This window comes from Salvelinus sp. IW2-2015, linkage group LG22 (assembly GCF_002910315.2).
Source record: "Salvelinus sp. IW2-2015 linkage group LG22, ASM291031v2, whole genome shotgun sequence".
Lineage (NCBI taxonomy): Eukaryota > Metazoa > Chordata > Actinopteri > Salmoniformes > Salmonidae > Salvelinus > Salvelinus sp. IW2-2015.
Window position 1 is genome coordinate 16,662,628 of NC_036862.1, and position 16,504 is coordinate 16,679,131.

Here is a 16,504-nt window from a genome sequence, read left to right on the forward strand (position 1 = left end):
TTACAAACAGATCTGGGTCCAGGCTAATGTTTCTACTCTACTCCGCCTCCCCTAGAGCTGACATTTAGTAAAGACCACACACCTGAAGTGAAAGGGTTGGCAACATGTTTATTGTAAATTATTTCAAATGAACAAATCAAAAAAACAGGAGACATGATTTGACTTTCTGGTTGTGGAAAAAATTATAATAATTAAATAACAAAAATATGTACTCCATTCCTGTAGGTTTACAGGGGTGAAATATGAAAATAACAGATTCTCTTTGCAATGATTGAATTTAACATTCAAAAGACTGCTGATTATGTCATGGCGATGAATTCACAGATACTGTTCACATGAAGGCCTGTCGAGGGATTGACTGTTAACCATCACTCGACTTCCCATGTTTTGTTGAATTGTTAAATGGGCTACACACACACACACAACAATGTAAGACATGTTTCTGATAATCCTTGTTCCCTGGGGGGGGGGGGGGTTAGTAAAGGCCTGTTTCACATGGCTCTAAAAAAAGGTTCCGACAACGTTAAAGATACATCAGGATAAAACGTCTGACTGTCAAAGGTAAGGTGAGGAGATGATGCGGTGATTGAAAATTCCCTTATGATTGAAAACCGTTTGAGATTGGTGAAAGAAAACAAATGAACCAACAAGCTCAATCATGACATCTTTACCTACACATTAGAATAGGCTGACAAAGGACAAGAACCATGAGGCCAAGAGCCTTCAGCAACACCGCTGACAAACAAAGTCAGGTGGGACCTAACCTGGGTTGTGTTCATTAGGCACCAAACGCAAGAAAACAGACAAACAGGTAGATGCTCATTTTCTTTATCCATTGCAAAAAGTTTCAAAAAGTTTTCCGCTGTGTGCTGTAATGAACACGACCCTGGTGTTCCAGACAACGTTAAATTCTGTAACGTTGCATAAGCTATAGATGTAGACTCCGCAGCAAGCTACCATACATTAGACTCTCTGTGACATGAAAAGCAGCCAGCTTCCTAGTACCACTGAAGACAAAGAACAAGGTGCCGTAACACACCAACACAGATTTTTTTGCAGTGTTAAAAAAAAACATACATACAAAATGTACTCAAAAAAATATATACAGTTAAATATACAAGACATGCATGTTGGGAATATATGACGGACCAAAGACAAAACTTCTGACAGCAAATAGTTCCACAAGCCAAACAAAAATATATCTGAAACATGGTTAACCCTGTACTAACTGTGTTACACGTTCCCTTCTTGTTGTTGATCCAAGTTCAAGTTTCTAGGCATCTGTTTCCACACTGTCGTTCCTACGGGTTGACTGATAAATGATAAAGAACGGTGCGACTATGTGGATTAATGCTGTGTTCATAACCAAGTGGGAAGGTGGTAGAATTAGGTAGTATTATTTCCTACAACCAAAAACAACTTTGGGACATTAGATCGGTGGTCACTCACCAGAAATTAGACTTCCCTGACCTGCATCCTTTATAAGCATTTCAYTGGACCTGCTTTAACATATGCGAATCTGTGTGTGCGACAAATAAAAACTTTGATTTGACATTTCCCACATACGACTGGGGGGGAAAAATCCACTTGAACGCCCCTCCAACTCGTAATTACACTGAACAAAAATATAAACGCAACATGTCTAAAATGTTGTTTATACTTTTCTTTACATCCCTGTTAGTGAGTGTTTTTCCTTTGCCAAGATAATCCATTCACCTGACAGGTGTGGAATTTCAAGAAGCGGATTAAACAGCATGATCATTACACAGGTGCACTTTGTGCTGGGGACAATAAAAAGCCACTCTAAAATGTGCAGTTTTATCACACAACACAATGCCACAGAGCGTGCAATCTGCATGCTGACTGCAGGAATGACCCCTAGAGCTGTTGCCAGAGAATTTAATGTTAATTTCTCTACCAAAATGTTGTTTTCGAGAATTTGGCAGTACATCCAATCGGCCTCACAACCGCAGACCACGTGTAACCACGCAAGCTCAGGACCTCCACATCCGGCTTCTTCACCTGCGGGATGGTCTGAGACAAGACACCCAGAGAGTTGATGAAACAGTGGGTTTGCACAACTAAGACTTTCTGCACAAACCCAGAAATCATCTCATGGAAGCTCATCTGCGTGCTCTTCATTCTCAACAGAGTCTTGACTTGACTGCAGTTTGACATCAAATTGTGGGCAAATGCTCATCGTCGATGGCGACTGGCACGCTGGAGAAGTGTGCTTTTCATGGATTGAATCCTGGTTTTCAACTGTACTGGGAAGATGGTAGACCATGTGTATGGTGTCATGTGGGTGAGTGGTTTGCTGATATAAATGTGTGCCACAGGTGGCGGTGGGGTTTTGGTATGGGCAGGCATAAGCTACGGACAACGAACACAATGCATTAAAATTCCCATCGATAAAATGCAAGAGGTACTGTGACGAAATCCTGAGGCCCATTGTCGTGCAAATCATCCGCTGCCATCACCTTATGTTTCAGCATCATAATGCACGGCCCCATGTCGCAAGGATCTGCTCACACTACCTGGAAGCTGAAAATGTCCCAGTTCTTCCATGGCCTGCATACTCATTGAGCACGTTTGCGATGCTCTGGATTGACATGTACAACAGTGTGTTCCAGTTCCCGCCAATACCCAGAAACTTTGCACAGCCATTAAAGAGGAGTGGGGCAACATTCCACAATCAACAGCCTGATAAACTCTATGTGAAGGAGAATTGTCGCACTGCATGAGGCAAATGGTGGTCCCACCAGATACTGACTGGTTTTCTGATCCACGCAACTACCTTCTTTTTTTAAAAGGTATCTGTGATCAACAGATGCATATTTGTATTCCCAGTCATGTGAAATCCATAGATTAGGGCCTAATGAATTCATTTCAATTGACTGATTTCCTTATATGAACCGTAACTCAGTAAAATCTTTGAAATTGTTGCATCTTGCATTTATGTTTTTGTTCAGTGTACTAGTGGGAAACTCGTCTATCATCCCTGATCTTGACTACTAGTTAATGTGGGCCAGTGATGCAGTGATGACTATCTAAGGGGCTAGATTGGCAAGTGAAGGGGATTGTCTATCTTGTTGTCATTTATGGTGATTGATATGCAGTGACATCACTACATGGTGAAGCGGTTGTCACAGACATTTCTAGACTACCGACCACGGTACCTCTGCATTTCCAGAGAACATTAGAATGTTACTCAATCAAATCGTCTACATCGTTATAAAGAGGAACAATGCATTTACCAAAATGTACATGAACTAAATATATCCTGCATTTCTCTCCATTTTCAAAAAGTCTGTATTCAAAATACATTTATACCCTTTTTTTCAAGTCGATCCTACGAAATGTTCATCTTTGGTGTAAGAAAAATAGCTATTAAAATCTACAGGCTATAAACGTTATCGTACAGGAATGGAAACGAGAACGTAAACGAGATCATTTAACTGATCAATGTGGGGGGTATACTGATACCACGTATCTAAAATGATGACATCTGGAATATTCCAAATATGTAAAGTGCTTGGGCATTATTCCCTAACCCGAGGACGCAAGAGAGACTTTTACACATACATCCATTAAGAAAAATAAGGCAGATCGGTTTCATCCACTTAACTGTACTCTGAAACACCTGCATTTGTTCAAAGCACAAAATATAGAGGTGGGTAGAGGAGGAGGAAGGAGAGTAAAATTGCCTTTCATAGAAAATGAGATAAACAAAATCAGCTTGCTGTTTAGTCGTAAACGGACGTCAAACAGTGAAGCCCCAAGAGATTGAGAGCTTCATCTTGATGGTTGACGATCGAAAACATTGAGTGTATAAAAGGGATAATTTTAGCAGCCTATTCACACACACACACACACACCAACTAATGATGTTGTCTGGTCTTCACCGAACTGTAGAAAAAGGGGAGGTTTCAATGAAATGATTGAGTTTTGTTGTGCAAATCAAGTAGAAGACGAGAGCAAGCACATAACTCCTCTGATTAGGGCAGTGGTGTGTGAGAACGAGAGGGATGGAGACAGACGGGGAAAGAGATTTCTTTTTAAACGACTAAGGGTCTCCTCTTCTGAACCAATGAGAGCTTGTGGTCAGGGTCAGGTGACAATTCTAACTTCCTCTATTGGACGGTGGGAAGGGGGGGCAGAGCACGACCTTGGGGGTAATGCGTTCTTGGTATTCGCGGAGGCAGGCAGCGTCCTCAGTGCCAATCCCGACGGTGCCACCCTGGGGCTCCAGTGTTGAACTCAGGCCAGACAGACCCACGTAGACTGGTTAGGATGTCTTCCCAACTATCGGATTCTCTCTAGAAAGACACAGAAAAGCAAAGAGGATAAATATTTACGTGGCTGTCTACGCATATGTGTGTATCCATGTGTGTGTGTGCGTGTGAGTATATGTGAATAAGTGTCCGTGTATACACATATGTATGTGTGTATTTGAGAGTGCGTGCGTGTACTTACTGGCTGCCGTACTGCGCGGTGCCGCTGCGAGTGTCGTGCTCTCTCTGCAGCTCCTCCAGAATGTGTGTGATCTGCCGCACTGTGTGGAATGTCTCCTTGGGGTCCTGGATGGTGAACAGGGAGTAGTCGTCCTGCTCTCTCGGAGGTCCCTGGTACACAGCGATGCTGGCACATGCATCTGATCACAGGAGACAGATACATGAGGTCATCATCACAGGCTATCACACCAAGCTACTGTTGCCAGATTCCCACTAAAGGGCCAAACTGAGGCAAGGCAATCCGAGCTGTACTAGCCTGGTTAGTCATACACAATAGTTGCAGGAACCGAGCTGGAAAGGACAATGTGAAAATAAAATATCTGAGCCAGCAGGGTACGTACGGTTCAAGAGAAAATGCCTCATGCAATAAGCCACTATAGAAATAATCTATTGTGATAAGAATACTTTTTATATTAATTTGTGTGAGAGTTGGGTGATTGACTGGTAGAATCCCACTTGCCTTCCATCTTCTGCAGCTTGGAGTAGCTGGAGGTGAGGAGGGAGAAGATTCTCTCCGTCTCGCGGTCACAGTCGATGTCCAGCTGCAGGTTAGCCAACAAGGTACTGGGAGAGAAGACAGGGTCATGTTCATTAGGCACCAAATGGAAGAAAACAGAAAACCTGGAATTATCCAATAACGCGTGCTGGAATTGTCCAATTTCGCTACGTGCACCCTATTGTATAAGACTCAGGTGTCTGATACAAGTAGGCAGTGATTCTGATACGGTCAATTTCTTTGAGGAAGCAGCCTCTATCTTCTAGGAACTTGTGTTGATCTGAGAGGGAAGGATATCATCAGGACACAAAATATGGCAAATTCCAGCTGGCCGATCAGAGAGCAAGATAGAACTATGAACCATATAAAAATGTTCTATGCTCAACTCTTTTTAAGTTCTATAAACAAATATTTGGCTGCTGTAGCCCAGGAGTAAATCAGACTTACTTTCCGCAGTTACAAAATGTATTTTTAGCCATCACAATGAATTGACTGAAAATAAATTAAATGAACCATGCATCTATACAAACCTACCCGATCTACACAAGCACCTAGGGCAGAGGTCCCCAATTACATTCATTCCTTGAGCGGACGGTCGGGGGCCGGAACATAGTTATAAATAATTTGTACAAGTGTCCCAAGAATAATGTCAAACATTGATTAAATTCAGAAACATTCACATACAGTGAGCTCCAAAAGTATTGGGACAGTGACAACTGTTTTTGCTCTGTTCTCCAGCACTTTGGATTTATTTAAAAGAAGAAAAAAGAAGAAAGAAGAAAGAAAGAAAGAAAGAAAAAAGCTAAAGAAAGAAAGAAAGAAGAAGCTAGCTAGCTAACAAGGAGTGTCTAGTTGGCAGAAGAGAAGAAGGGACAAAGAAGGGACAAAGTGGGACAAAATAAGGACAGAAGAAAAGGGAAAGGGGACATTAAGGTGAAGCAGTCCTCTAAAGACACAAAAGACAATAATACAAGAAACAACACTTCTATTGCCTCTCCCTCTACGATACGCACTTCCGGTTTGGTTTGGAGCGAGTAGTTGCATTCCGCTTTGCTCCACAGGTAGTATTACAGGTAGTATTACATTTCATTTCATTACAGTACAACAGTTTGATTTGTTTGATCTTAGCTGGCTACATAGCCGTCTTTGTATCCAAGATAATTGTGTAGTCTAGAGTAATTGTCGAGGTTACCTAGCCAGTTAGAGGTTACCTAGCCAGCTACACTTTCAAACAAAGTCAACAACGCAGCCACTGCTAGCTAGCCTATTTCACCAGCCAGCAGTACTATATCATTTTAGTCAATAAGATTTTTGCAACGTAAGCTTAACTTTCTGAACATTCGAGCCGTGTAGTCCACTTGTCATTCCAATCTCCTTTGCATTAGCGTAGCCTCTTCTGTAGCCTGTCAACTATGTGTCTGTCTATCCCTGTTCTCTCCTCTCTGCACAGACCATACAAACGCTTCACACCGCGTGGCCGCTGCTACTCTAACCTGGTGGTCCCAGCGCGCACGACCCACGTGGAGTTCCAGGTCTCAGGCAGCCTCTGGAACTGCCGATTGCGGCCAACAAGGCAGAGTTAATCTCAGCCTATGCTTCCCTCCAGTCCCTCGACTTCTTGGCACTGACGGAAACATGGATTACCACTGATAACACTGCTACTCCTACTGCTCTCTCCTCGTCTGCCCACGTGTTCTCGCACACCCCGAGAGCTTCTGGTCAGCGGGGTGGTGGCACTGGGATCCTCATCTCTCCCAAGTGGACATTCTCTCTTTCTCCCCTGACCCATCTGTCTATCGCCTCCTTTGAATTCCATGCTGTCACAGTTACCAGCCCTTTCAAGCCTTAACATCCTTATCATTTATCGCCCTCCAGGTTCCCTTGGAGAGTTATCAATGAGCTTGACGCCCTGATAAGTTCCTTTCCTGAGGATGGCTCACCTCTCACAGTTCTGGGTGACTTTAACCTCCCCACGTCTACCTTTGACTCATTCCTCTCTGCCTCCTTCTTTCCACTCCTCTCCTCTTTTGACCTCACCCTCTCACCTTCCCCCCCTACTCACAAGGCAGGCAATACGCTTGACCTCATCTTTACTAGATGCTGTTCTTCACTAATCTCATTGCAACTCCCCTCCAAGTCCTCGACCACTACCTTGTATCCTTTTCCCTCTCGCTCTCATCCAACACTTCCCACACTGCCCCTACTCGGATGGTATCGCGCCGTCCCAACCTTCGCTCTCTCTCCCCGCTACTCTCTCCTCTTCCATCCTATCATCTCTTCCCTCTGCTCAAACCTTCTCCAACCTATCTCCTGATTCTGCCTCCTCAACCCTCCTCTCCTCCCTTTCTGCATCCTTTGACTCTCTATGTCCCTATCCTCCAGGCCGGCTCGGTCCTCCCCTCCTGCTCCGTGGCTCGACGACTCATTGCGAGCTCACAAGAACAGGGCTCCGGGCAGCCGAGCGAAATGGAGGAAAACTCGCCTCCCTGCGGACCTGGCATCCTTTCACTCCCTCCTCTCTACATTCTCCTCTTCTGTCTCTGCTGCTAAAGCCAATTTCTACCACTCTAAATTCCAAGCATCTGCCTCTAACCCTAGGAAGCTCTTTGCCACCTTCTCCTCCCTCCTGAATCCTCCTCCCCCCTCCTCCCTCTCTGCTGATGACTTCGTCAACCATTTTGAAAAGAAGGTCGACGACATCCGATCCTCGTTTGCTAAGTCAAACCGACACCGCTGGTTCTGCTCACACTGCCCTACCCTGTGCTTTGACCTCTTTCTCCCCTCTCTCTCCAGATGAAATCTCGCGTCTTGTGACGGCCGGCCGCCCCACAACCTGCCCGCTTGACCCTATCCCCTCCTCTCTTCTCCAGACCATTTCCGGAGACCTTCTCCCTTACCTCACCTCGCTCATCAACTCATCCTTGACCGCTGGCTACGTCCTTCCGTCTTCAAGAGAGCGAGAGTTGCACCCCTTCTGAAAAAACCTACACTCGATCCCTCCGATGTCAACAACTACAGACCAGTATCCCTTCTTTCTTTTCTCTCCAAAACTCTTGAACGTGCCGTCCTTGGCCAGCTCTCCTGCTATCTCTCTCAGAATGACCTTCTTGATCCAAATCAGTCAGGTTTCAAGACTAGTCATTCAACTGAGACTGCTCTTCTCTGTGTCACGGAGGCGCTCCGCACTGCTAAAGCTAACTCTCTCTCCTCTGCTCTCATCCTTCTAGACCTATCGGCTGCCTTTGATACTGTGAACCATCAGATCCTCCTCTCCACCCTCTCCGAGCTGGGCATCTCCGGCGCGGCCCACGCTTGGATTGCGTCCTACCTGACAGGTCGCTCCTACCAGGTGGCGTGGCGAAATCTGTCTCCGCACCACGTGCTCTCACCACTGGTGTCCCCCAGGGCTCTGTTCTAGGCCCTCTCCTATTCTCGCTATACACCAAGTCACTTGGCTCTGTCATATCCTCACATGGTCTCTCCTATCATTGCTATGCAGACGAACACACAATTAATCTTCTCCTTTCCCCCCTCTGATAACCAGGTGGTGAATCGCATCTCTGCATGTCTGGCAGACATATCAGTGTGGATGACGGATCACCACCTCAAGCTGAACCTCGGCAAGACGGAGCTGCTCTTCCTCCCGGGGAGGACTGCCCGTTCCATGATCTCGCCATCACGGTTGACAACTCCATTGTGTCCTCCTCCCAGAGTGCTAAGAACCTTGGCGTGATCCTGGACAACACCCTGTCGTTTCTCAACTAACATCAAGGCGGTGACCCGTTCCTGTAGGTTCATGCTCTACAACATTCGCAGAGTACGACCCTGCCTCACGCAGGAAGCGGCGCAGGTCCTAATCCAGGCACTTGTCATCTCCCGTCTGGATTACTGCAACTCGCTGTTGGCTGGGCTCCCTGCCTGTGCCATTAAACCCTACAACTCATCCAGAACGCCGCAGCCCGTCTGGTGTTCAACTTTCCCAAGTTCTCTCACGTCACCCCGCGTCCTCCGCTCTCTCCACTGGCTTCAGTTGAAGCTCGCATCCGTTACAAGACCATGGTGCTTGCCTACGGAGCTGTGAAGGGAACGGCACCTCCGTACCTTCAGGCTCTGATCAGGCCCTACACCCAAACAAGGGCACTGCGTTCATCCACCTCTGGCCTGCTCGCCTCCCTACCTCTGAGGAAGTACAGTTCCGCTCACGCCCAGTCAAAACTGTTCGCTGCTCTGGCACCCCAATGGTGGAACAAACTCCCTCACGACGCCAGGTCAGCGGAGTCAATCACCACCTTCCGGAGACACCTGAAACCCCACCTCTTTAAGGAATACCTAGGATAGGATAAAGTAATCCTTCTAACCCCCCCCCCCCTTAAAAGAGTTAGATGCACTATTGTAAAGTGGTTGTTCCACTGGATATCATAAGGTGAATGCAGCAATTTGTAAGTCGCTCGTGGATAGAGCGTCTGCTAAATGACTTAAATGTAAATGTAAATTTACAGACTGTGAGCTTTCATTTGAGGGTATTTTCATCCATATTGGGTGAACCGTTTAGAAATCACAACACTTTATGTACATAGTTCACCCCATTTCAGGGGACCAAACGTACTGGGACAAATTCACTTATACATGTATTAAAGAAGCCAAAAGTTTAGTATTTGGTCCCATATTCCTAGCACACAATGGCCACATCAAGCTTGTGACTCTACAAACTTGTTGGATGCATTTGCTGCTTGTTTTGGTTGTGTTTCAGATTATTTTGTGCCCAATAGAAATAAATAATTGCTGTCATTTTAGAGTCACTTTTATTGTAAATAAGAATGTAATATGTTTCTAAACACATCTACATTAATGTGGATGCTACCATTACTACGGATACCCCTGAATGAATCGTGCATATTGAGGAGTGAGAAAGTTACACAAATATCATACCCCCAAAACATGCTAACCTCTCACTATTACAATAACAGGTGAGGTTACAATAACAGGGGGGTATGATATTTATGCCTCTAACTTCCTCACTCATCATTATTCACGATTCATACAGCATTATCCATAATCATGGTAGCATCCACATTAATGTATGATGTTCTTATTTACAATAAAACAAACAGCAAATGCATCCAACAAATGTGTACAGTCACAAGCTTGATGTAGTCATTGTATGCTATGAATATGGGACCAAAGACTTAACCTTTTACTACTTTAATACACATCAGTGAATTTGGCCCAATACTTTTTGGTTCCCTAAAAATGGGGAGACTATGTACACAAAGTGCTGTAATTTCTAAACTGTTCACCCACTATGGATGAAAATACCCTCAAATTAAAGCCGACAGTCTAACCTCATATAGCCATTGTATCATTTCAAATCCAAAGCGCTGGAGTACAGAGACAAAACAACAAAATGTGTCACTGTCCCAATACTTTTGGAGCTCACTGTATGTCCCTCTATTTATGTGTGGTGATACTTGTCGAACAGATTTACTAAAAAAAAAAAAAAAATCACTGAGGTAATTTCCTGGTGAATTTTATAAAATGCTATTGGGGAACGCTGACCTAGGGACTAGTAGAGGTTGGTTTGAGATTCACGGGTGAGTACTCACGGTGTGCAGGGCTTGCAGCCCGGCTGGCTGTCGCTCAGGCTCCTGCAGCAGAGCCAGGCCCCCGCCACGTAGGCCGAGGGGTGGAAGGTGCCCAGGCGGTCCGGGTTACAGCGGCTCACTTGGCTCAGCACCTCCACCCACTCACTGGCCTCCACGCAATTCCCTGCCTGCACGTACAGTGGCTTCTCATTGTGGAGCACCTGGAACATCTAAAAAGGGGAGAGGGGTTGTCAATAACACACACACACAAACAAAATATCTGACAGGCTGTCAATATGGTGCAAATGAATTGCCCTTTGCGGACAATTACGTTTTTTTTGAGTAACAAACACTCATAGTCCACATATGTTTCTGTTCAAATTCAATGCGTAAACTCAAAGAACTTCCCCTCACAACTTACACAGAACCAAAGGAGTTTTTCCTGATATTTTGACCTGACCAGGAAAACCTCTGGGCCCTTGCATTAGCCTATAGTTTAACTGTGCTTGACCATTTACTGGTCAGGTAGGGGACCAGGGTAAAACTCCTGGCTCTAAACAGACCACATCAGACAAAGAAAGTCCTGCTTACATTTTTGCGGTTAAAGGCACTTTCGTACAGTTTCTCCACAGCCCGGATATTCTTCACTGGGATAATGCAGAGTGCTTCTTTCCCTTGGAAAACAGAAAGAAAAAGAAATGTTAAATATACTCACACACACAAAATGTCTACATTGGACTCTTACCCTTATGTGCACCCCTAGCACTCATGTCTTGGTCAAGCTGCATCACTAGGAGGAACATTGAGGTCTTAAACCATCTGACCCTTGACTACTAGAAGATGTGCAGCATTACATTTCACACCACCTCTTCCAACAAAAATAGAGAACAGTCTTTAAACTCGATAGACAACCATTTCCATCGCTGTGTCTGACAATAGCTGGGCCAAAACACACAAACCATATACAGTTATAAAAGCAGTCTCTGTATCAGCTCCTGCCATTGGTCTCTCTTCACTCTCCACCCATCAGCTCACACTCCTTCCCTTTATCTAGTTGATAGAGTGAAGTGTCTGATCCACTGATGATACTTCACTGCACACACACAGTCCCTCCCCCTTCCTTCTCTCTCCCTTGCATATGTGAATCCAGGTGCATTGGGTATGTGATGAATGTTGCCATCTCAATCTCTCATTTAAGCGGGAGCTCCTTTCTCTGCCTGCCACCTTCCTCCTCCGCATTTCCAGGCCGAGGCACCCCCTGGCCCCACCCCTCATACCTCCAGCACCATCTGATTCTCTGCATATCTTCTGCCTTCCAGTTTAGTCTCTCACACGCACACACACTTAGCTAAGTTAAATAAAAAATATGTCTAGCCAACCAGATGCAGATCTTAACATTCTGATCGATGGTTCTCGTCACAATTTTACTGAAACCTCCTGCCAATATTATGAGAAAAACATGGGAGAATAATCACAGACACACTACTAGTCTGAAAATGAACCCAGCYACACTTTAGCCTAGGGGGACACACAGATAGTGTGCACCCCAAATGGCACCCTCATCCCTACATAGTGCACACTACTTTTGACCAGAGCCCTATGGAATTGGTTACCATTTGAGACGTAGTCCTAGTGGTTAGTTCCATCTGCAGGGATCATAATGATAAATGTGCATACCAAACCATCATAATCCCTTGACATCGACCCCCGTCCTTCTCCATTCCATTAGAAATTGAAACAAATACTCAAGTTATGAGTCACATTAAATACTTACAGCAACAGGAGACTTAGTTCACAACCTCCAAAAAGCCTTTCAAACCTTTTTGGCACCGACTATTACCAAGCCCTGAAAACAGCACCACCAGAGCCCAAGTGCTTCCTGATGTCATGGTGGTTCAGCTGCACCTCCCAAACCCTGTTTTTGTCACTGTCTAACGCTCTTGGCAGCCGACGTGAGCAAGACCTTTAAACAGGTCAACGTTCACAAAGCCGCGGGGCCAGCTGGATTACCAGGACGTGTACTCAAAACATGCGCGGACCAACTGGCAAGTGCCTTGACTGACATTTTCAACCTCTCCCTGACAGAGTCTGTAATATCCACATGTTTCAAGCAGACCACCTGTTTCAAGCAGACCACACAGGTGGTGTGCTTCCTTGGGCACACCACCTGTGCCCAAGGAAGCAAAGGTAACCTGCCTAAATGATTACCGCCCCGTAGCACTCACGTAGGTAGCCATGAAGTGCTTTGAAAAGCTGGTCATGTCTCACATCAACAACATCCTCCTGGATACCCTAGACCCACTCCAGTTCGCATACCACCCCAACAGATCCACAAAATGTCTGCCACGCTGATCCTCAACACTGGGGCCCCTCAGGGGTGTGTACTTCGTCCCCTCCCTGTTCACTCACGACTGCGTGGCCAAACACGACTCCAACAACATCATTAAGTATGCTGACGACACAACAGTGGTAGGCCTGATTACCAACAACGATGAGACAGCCTATAGGGAGGAGGTCAGAGAACTGGCAGTGTGGTGCCAGGACAACAACCTCTCCCTTAATGTGAGCAAGACAAAGGAGTTGATCGTGGACTACAGGAAAAGGCGTGCAGAACAGGCCCCAATTAACAGCTTCAAGTTCCTTGGCGTCCACATCACCAACAAACTAACATGGTCCAAGCACACCAAGAGTCGTGAAGGCACAACAAAACCTATTCCCCCTCAGGAGATTGAAAAGATTTGGCATGGGTCCCAAGATCGTCAAACATTTCTACAGCTGCACCATCGAGAGCATCCTGACCAGTTGCATCACCGCCAGGTATGGCAACTGCTGGGCATCTGACCGTAAGGCGCTACAGAGGGTAGTGCGTACAGCCCAGTACATCACTGGGGCCAAGCTTCCTGCAATCCAGGACCTATATAATAGGCGGTGTCAGAGGAAAGCCCATAAAATTGTCAGAGACTCCAGTCATCCAAGTCATAGACTGTTCTCTCTGCCTCCGCACGGCAAGCGGTACCGGAGCGCCAAGTCTAGTACCAAAAAGCTCCTTAACAGCTTCTACCCCCAAGCCATAAGACTGCTGAGCAATTAATCAAATGGCCACTGGACTATTTCCATTGACACCCACCCCTCCCCCTCCATTTGTTCTGTACACTGCTGCTACTCGCTGTTTATGATCTATGCATAGTCACTTCACCCCTACCTACATATAGCCTCGTTATTGTTACTTTGTACATATTTTTCTTTACTCTTCTTGAACTGCAATGTTGTATTCGGCGCATGTGACAAATAAAGTTTGATTCGATTTAGAGTGAACAACAGATTTTTACCTTGTCAGCTTGCTGGATCGAATCCCCAAGCTGACAAGGTAAAAATCTGTCATTCTGCCCCTGAACAAGGCAGTTCCATCGTAGGCCGTCATTGTAAATAAGAAGTTGTTCTTAACTGACTTGCCTAGTTAAATAAAGGTTAAAAAAAAGTTTGACACCAACCAAGAGGCCCCATCTGTCTGCCTGTTCTGCTGTAGGAGAGCCAGCACTGTAGTGGCAGAGCACAGCTCCAGAGACCACTCAAAACACAAACAACACAGATACCCAATGTAATGTGCATGCATGTTTAACATCTAAGTCATGTGATTGTGGAGGAATGAGTTAGAAGTATGTTGTGGGAGTATAGAATACAAATCCACAATCTCCCAAACCAATACTAAATATGATAAATTAACATCAGGAAGTTGGCTCCTTCACCAAATATGTACTTTGATATGATTAAATAAACATTTAAATTGCAGTTGTTCACATGCTCCATGTTTCTTATCAAACCATGGGTTGCAAGTGCATCCTGGTTCAATGAAAAACCTCCCTATGGAATTCAAGATGGATGCACACGCTGACAGCGGGTTTTCCCGCTTTCCAATAAAAACAAAATAAATTGATAATTAAATGTGTCCAGACTGACTGTTGACATGGCGATGAAGGAGTTGGTAGCTTGTAAGCAGTTGGGAGCACACTCAGGAGACCAGGACCCGACTAAAAAGATTGGATCTAGAGCAGATTCTTTCTTCAAAAAATTCATGTGAGTTTACATAGCTCCAATACTTGAGAAAGAGTGAGACAAGGAGTAGAAGGAGTGGCTGGAGCTTTAGGGCCCATTGCCCTGAGTCGAGGCCGGGATTTACATAAACAAAGTTTCAAAAAACACCGACAGACACACAAACAAGCAAGCAAACGGTACCGTTCACAAACATACAGTTGCAAGCACAGATACACGTGTAGGAAAGCCCAATCCCCAACCTCACTTTTATGCAGTAGCGGTGTGTAAAACCACTGGGAACTATTGATTTAGAACCACAGAGAGTTACCGCAAGTCGCAAAGTAAACAGGAGCTGCCTCTATTCCAGCACCATTTCAACATCATCAAACCACCTCTGCTTAGTCTAATACAATGACAACTAAAAATAACAAAAACAATTTAGCTGTCAATGGTTTTGATTTCTGTGTGCGCGTTCGTGCAAGTAGAAAAACATGTTAACTCTTTACTTGTAGAGACACGCCAATGTTATCCTCCTCCGTTTCATGTTGACGAAACGGTCTATCACTCTGTGATACAATACACGCTTTTATTTTTTGTTGTCCTAGGTTACCTGGCTAAAATGCTTGCTCGCTAGCCTAAATTCCATTCATGGCCAACGTTAGGATCTAGCTACATATTGAACTTCCACCCTCTTAGGCCAGGGGCACAACAATGTATGAATTAATGGTTGGATCAGAATCGCCGTTATACGGAGAATTAAGTAAAACCGCAAGTCCAAATCCCCATCTCCATCCAAGGCTAATTTAGGAAAGGGTACAATTTTAGCTAGCTAGCGACAAATTTTAATTTTTTTTTGAATCAAGGGAGGCCAAATGCTTGCTGGCTCCCCTTGGATTCAATGATACGGACAGCAACAATGCCATACTCGTTTGGACCAGACAGCATCAGATCGGTGGCCTACACGTAGAGGGGCATGGTTTCGCTCACTCGGATGCGTTCTCTTGTGAGATACATTCAGCCTCTCGCGAAATTATGAAACCGAGACCAAAGGTACATTATTATTATTAAAAATATATATATTGGTCCATTTTCTTGGTCAAAAGCCTGGCTTTGCTTGGCAACCATTAATACATGCCACTGCTTTTATCAACATGAAACAAGCTCGAACCCTCGACCTTCTAGCCCGAAGTCCAGCGCGCTATCGACTGTACCGCAAAAGCATGCTCAAGCGGCAGATAGATATCCGCACTTATAAACCCAGGGTCGTTACACTACTCCCTCCTTTCAAAGTGCGCGTCCTCGCTACGTCTTATAGGAACGCGCTCATTGGCCAAGCACACGCACTGGCTAGTTAATTACTTGACACGTTGGAAATAATTATCTTTTTATTTTTTCATGATTTGGTTGGGTCTAATTGTGTTGCTGTCCTGAGGCTGTGGGGTCTGTTTGTGTTTGTGAAAAGAGCACCAGGACCATCTTGCTTAGGGGACTCTTCTCCAGGTTCATCTCTCTGTAGGTGATGGCTTTGTTAATGCAGGTGATAACTTGTAACCTAAGCTTTAGCCTTGTATCTGAATCAATAATTTTCCAATATCATTAAAAGTTGCATTTAATACTCAACTTTGTTATTGAATAATTTCAACCACACGGCTTGTGCGTGTAAACAATTGTCTGAGTAGCCTAGCACTAAGTCCCCTCCGTATGTAACATCAGGAAGATTCAAGCATCCATGTGGGTTTGTAAGACAAACAGGGAGAGATGAAATATAACTTACTAAAAAACGAACTAGATTTCCCTTTTAAATCTGTGGATTAATCGGAGAAACATACAATTTTGTATGACTCCGGGTCAAAATTCTACAAAGACCCAGGTAAAAAGAG

General features: G+C 44.9%; 1 protein-coding gene across 1 annotated transcript in view; it reads right to left on the minus strand.

Moving 5' to 3' along the window:
- Nucleotides 1–88: 88 nt before the first annotated feature.
- LOC111949550 (ras GTPase-activating protein 2) overlaps nucleotides 89–16,504 on the minus strand; it is a 52,635-nt gene continuing 36,219 nt past the window's right edge. The window contains exons 18-22 of the mRNA XM_070434001.1: nucleotides 11,184–11,266; nucleotides 10,614–10,822; nucleotides 4,975–5,078; nucleotides 4,477–4,654; nucleotides 89–4,319 (exon numbers count right to left, since the gene is read on the minus strand). Of these exons, the coding sequence (XP_070290102.1) occupies nucleotides 4,289–4,319; nucleotides 4,477–4,654; nucleotides 4,975–5,078; nucleotides 10,614–10,822; nucleotides 11,184–11,266 (605 nt within the window). The 3' untranslated portion in view covers nucleotides 89–4,288. The remainder of the gene's footprint in view (nucleotides 4,320–4,476; nucleotides 4,655–4,974; nucleotides 5,079–10,613; nucleotides 10,823–11,183; nucleotides 11,267–16,504) is intronic.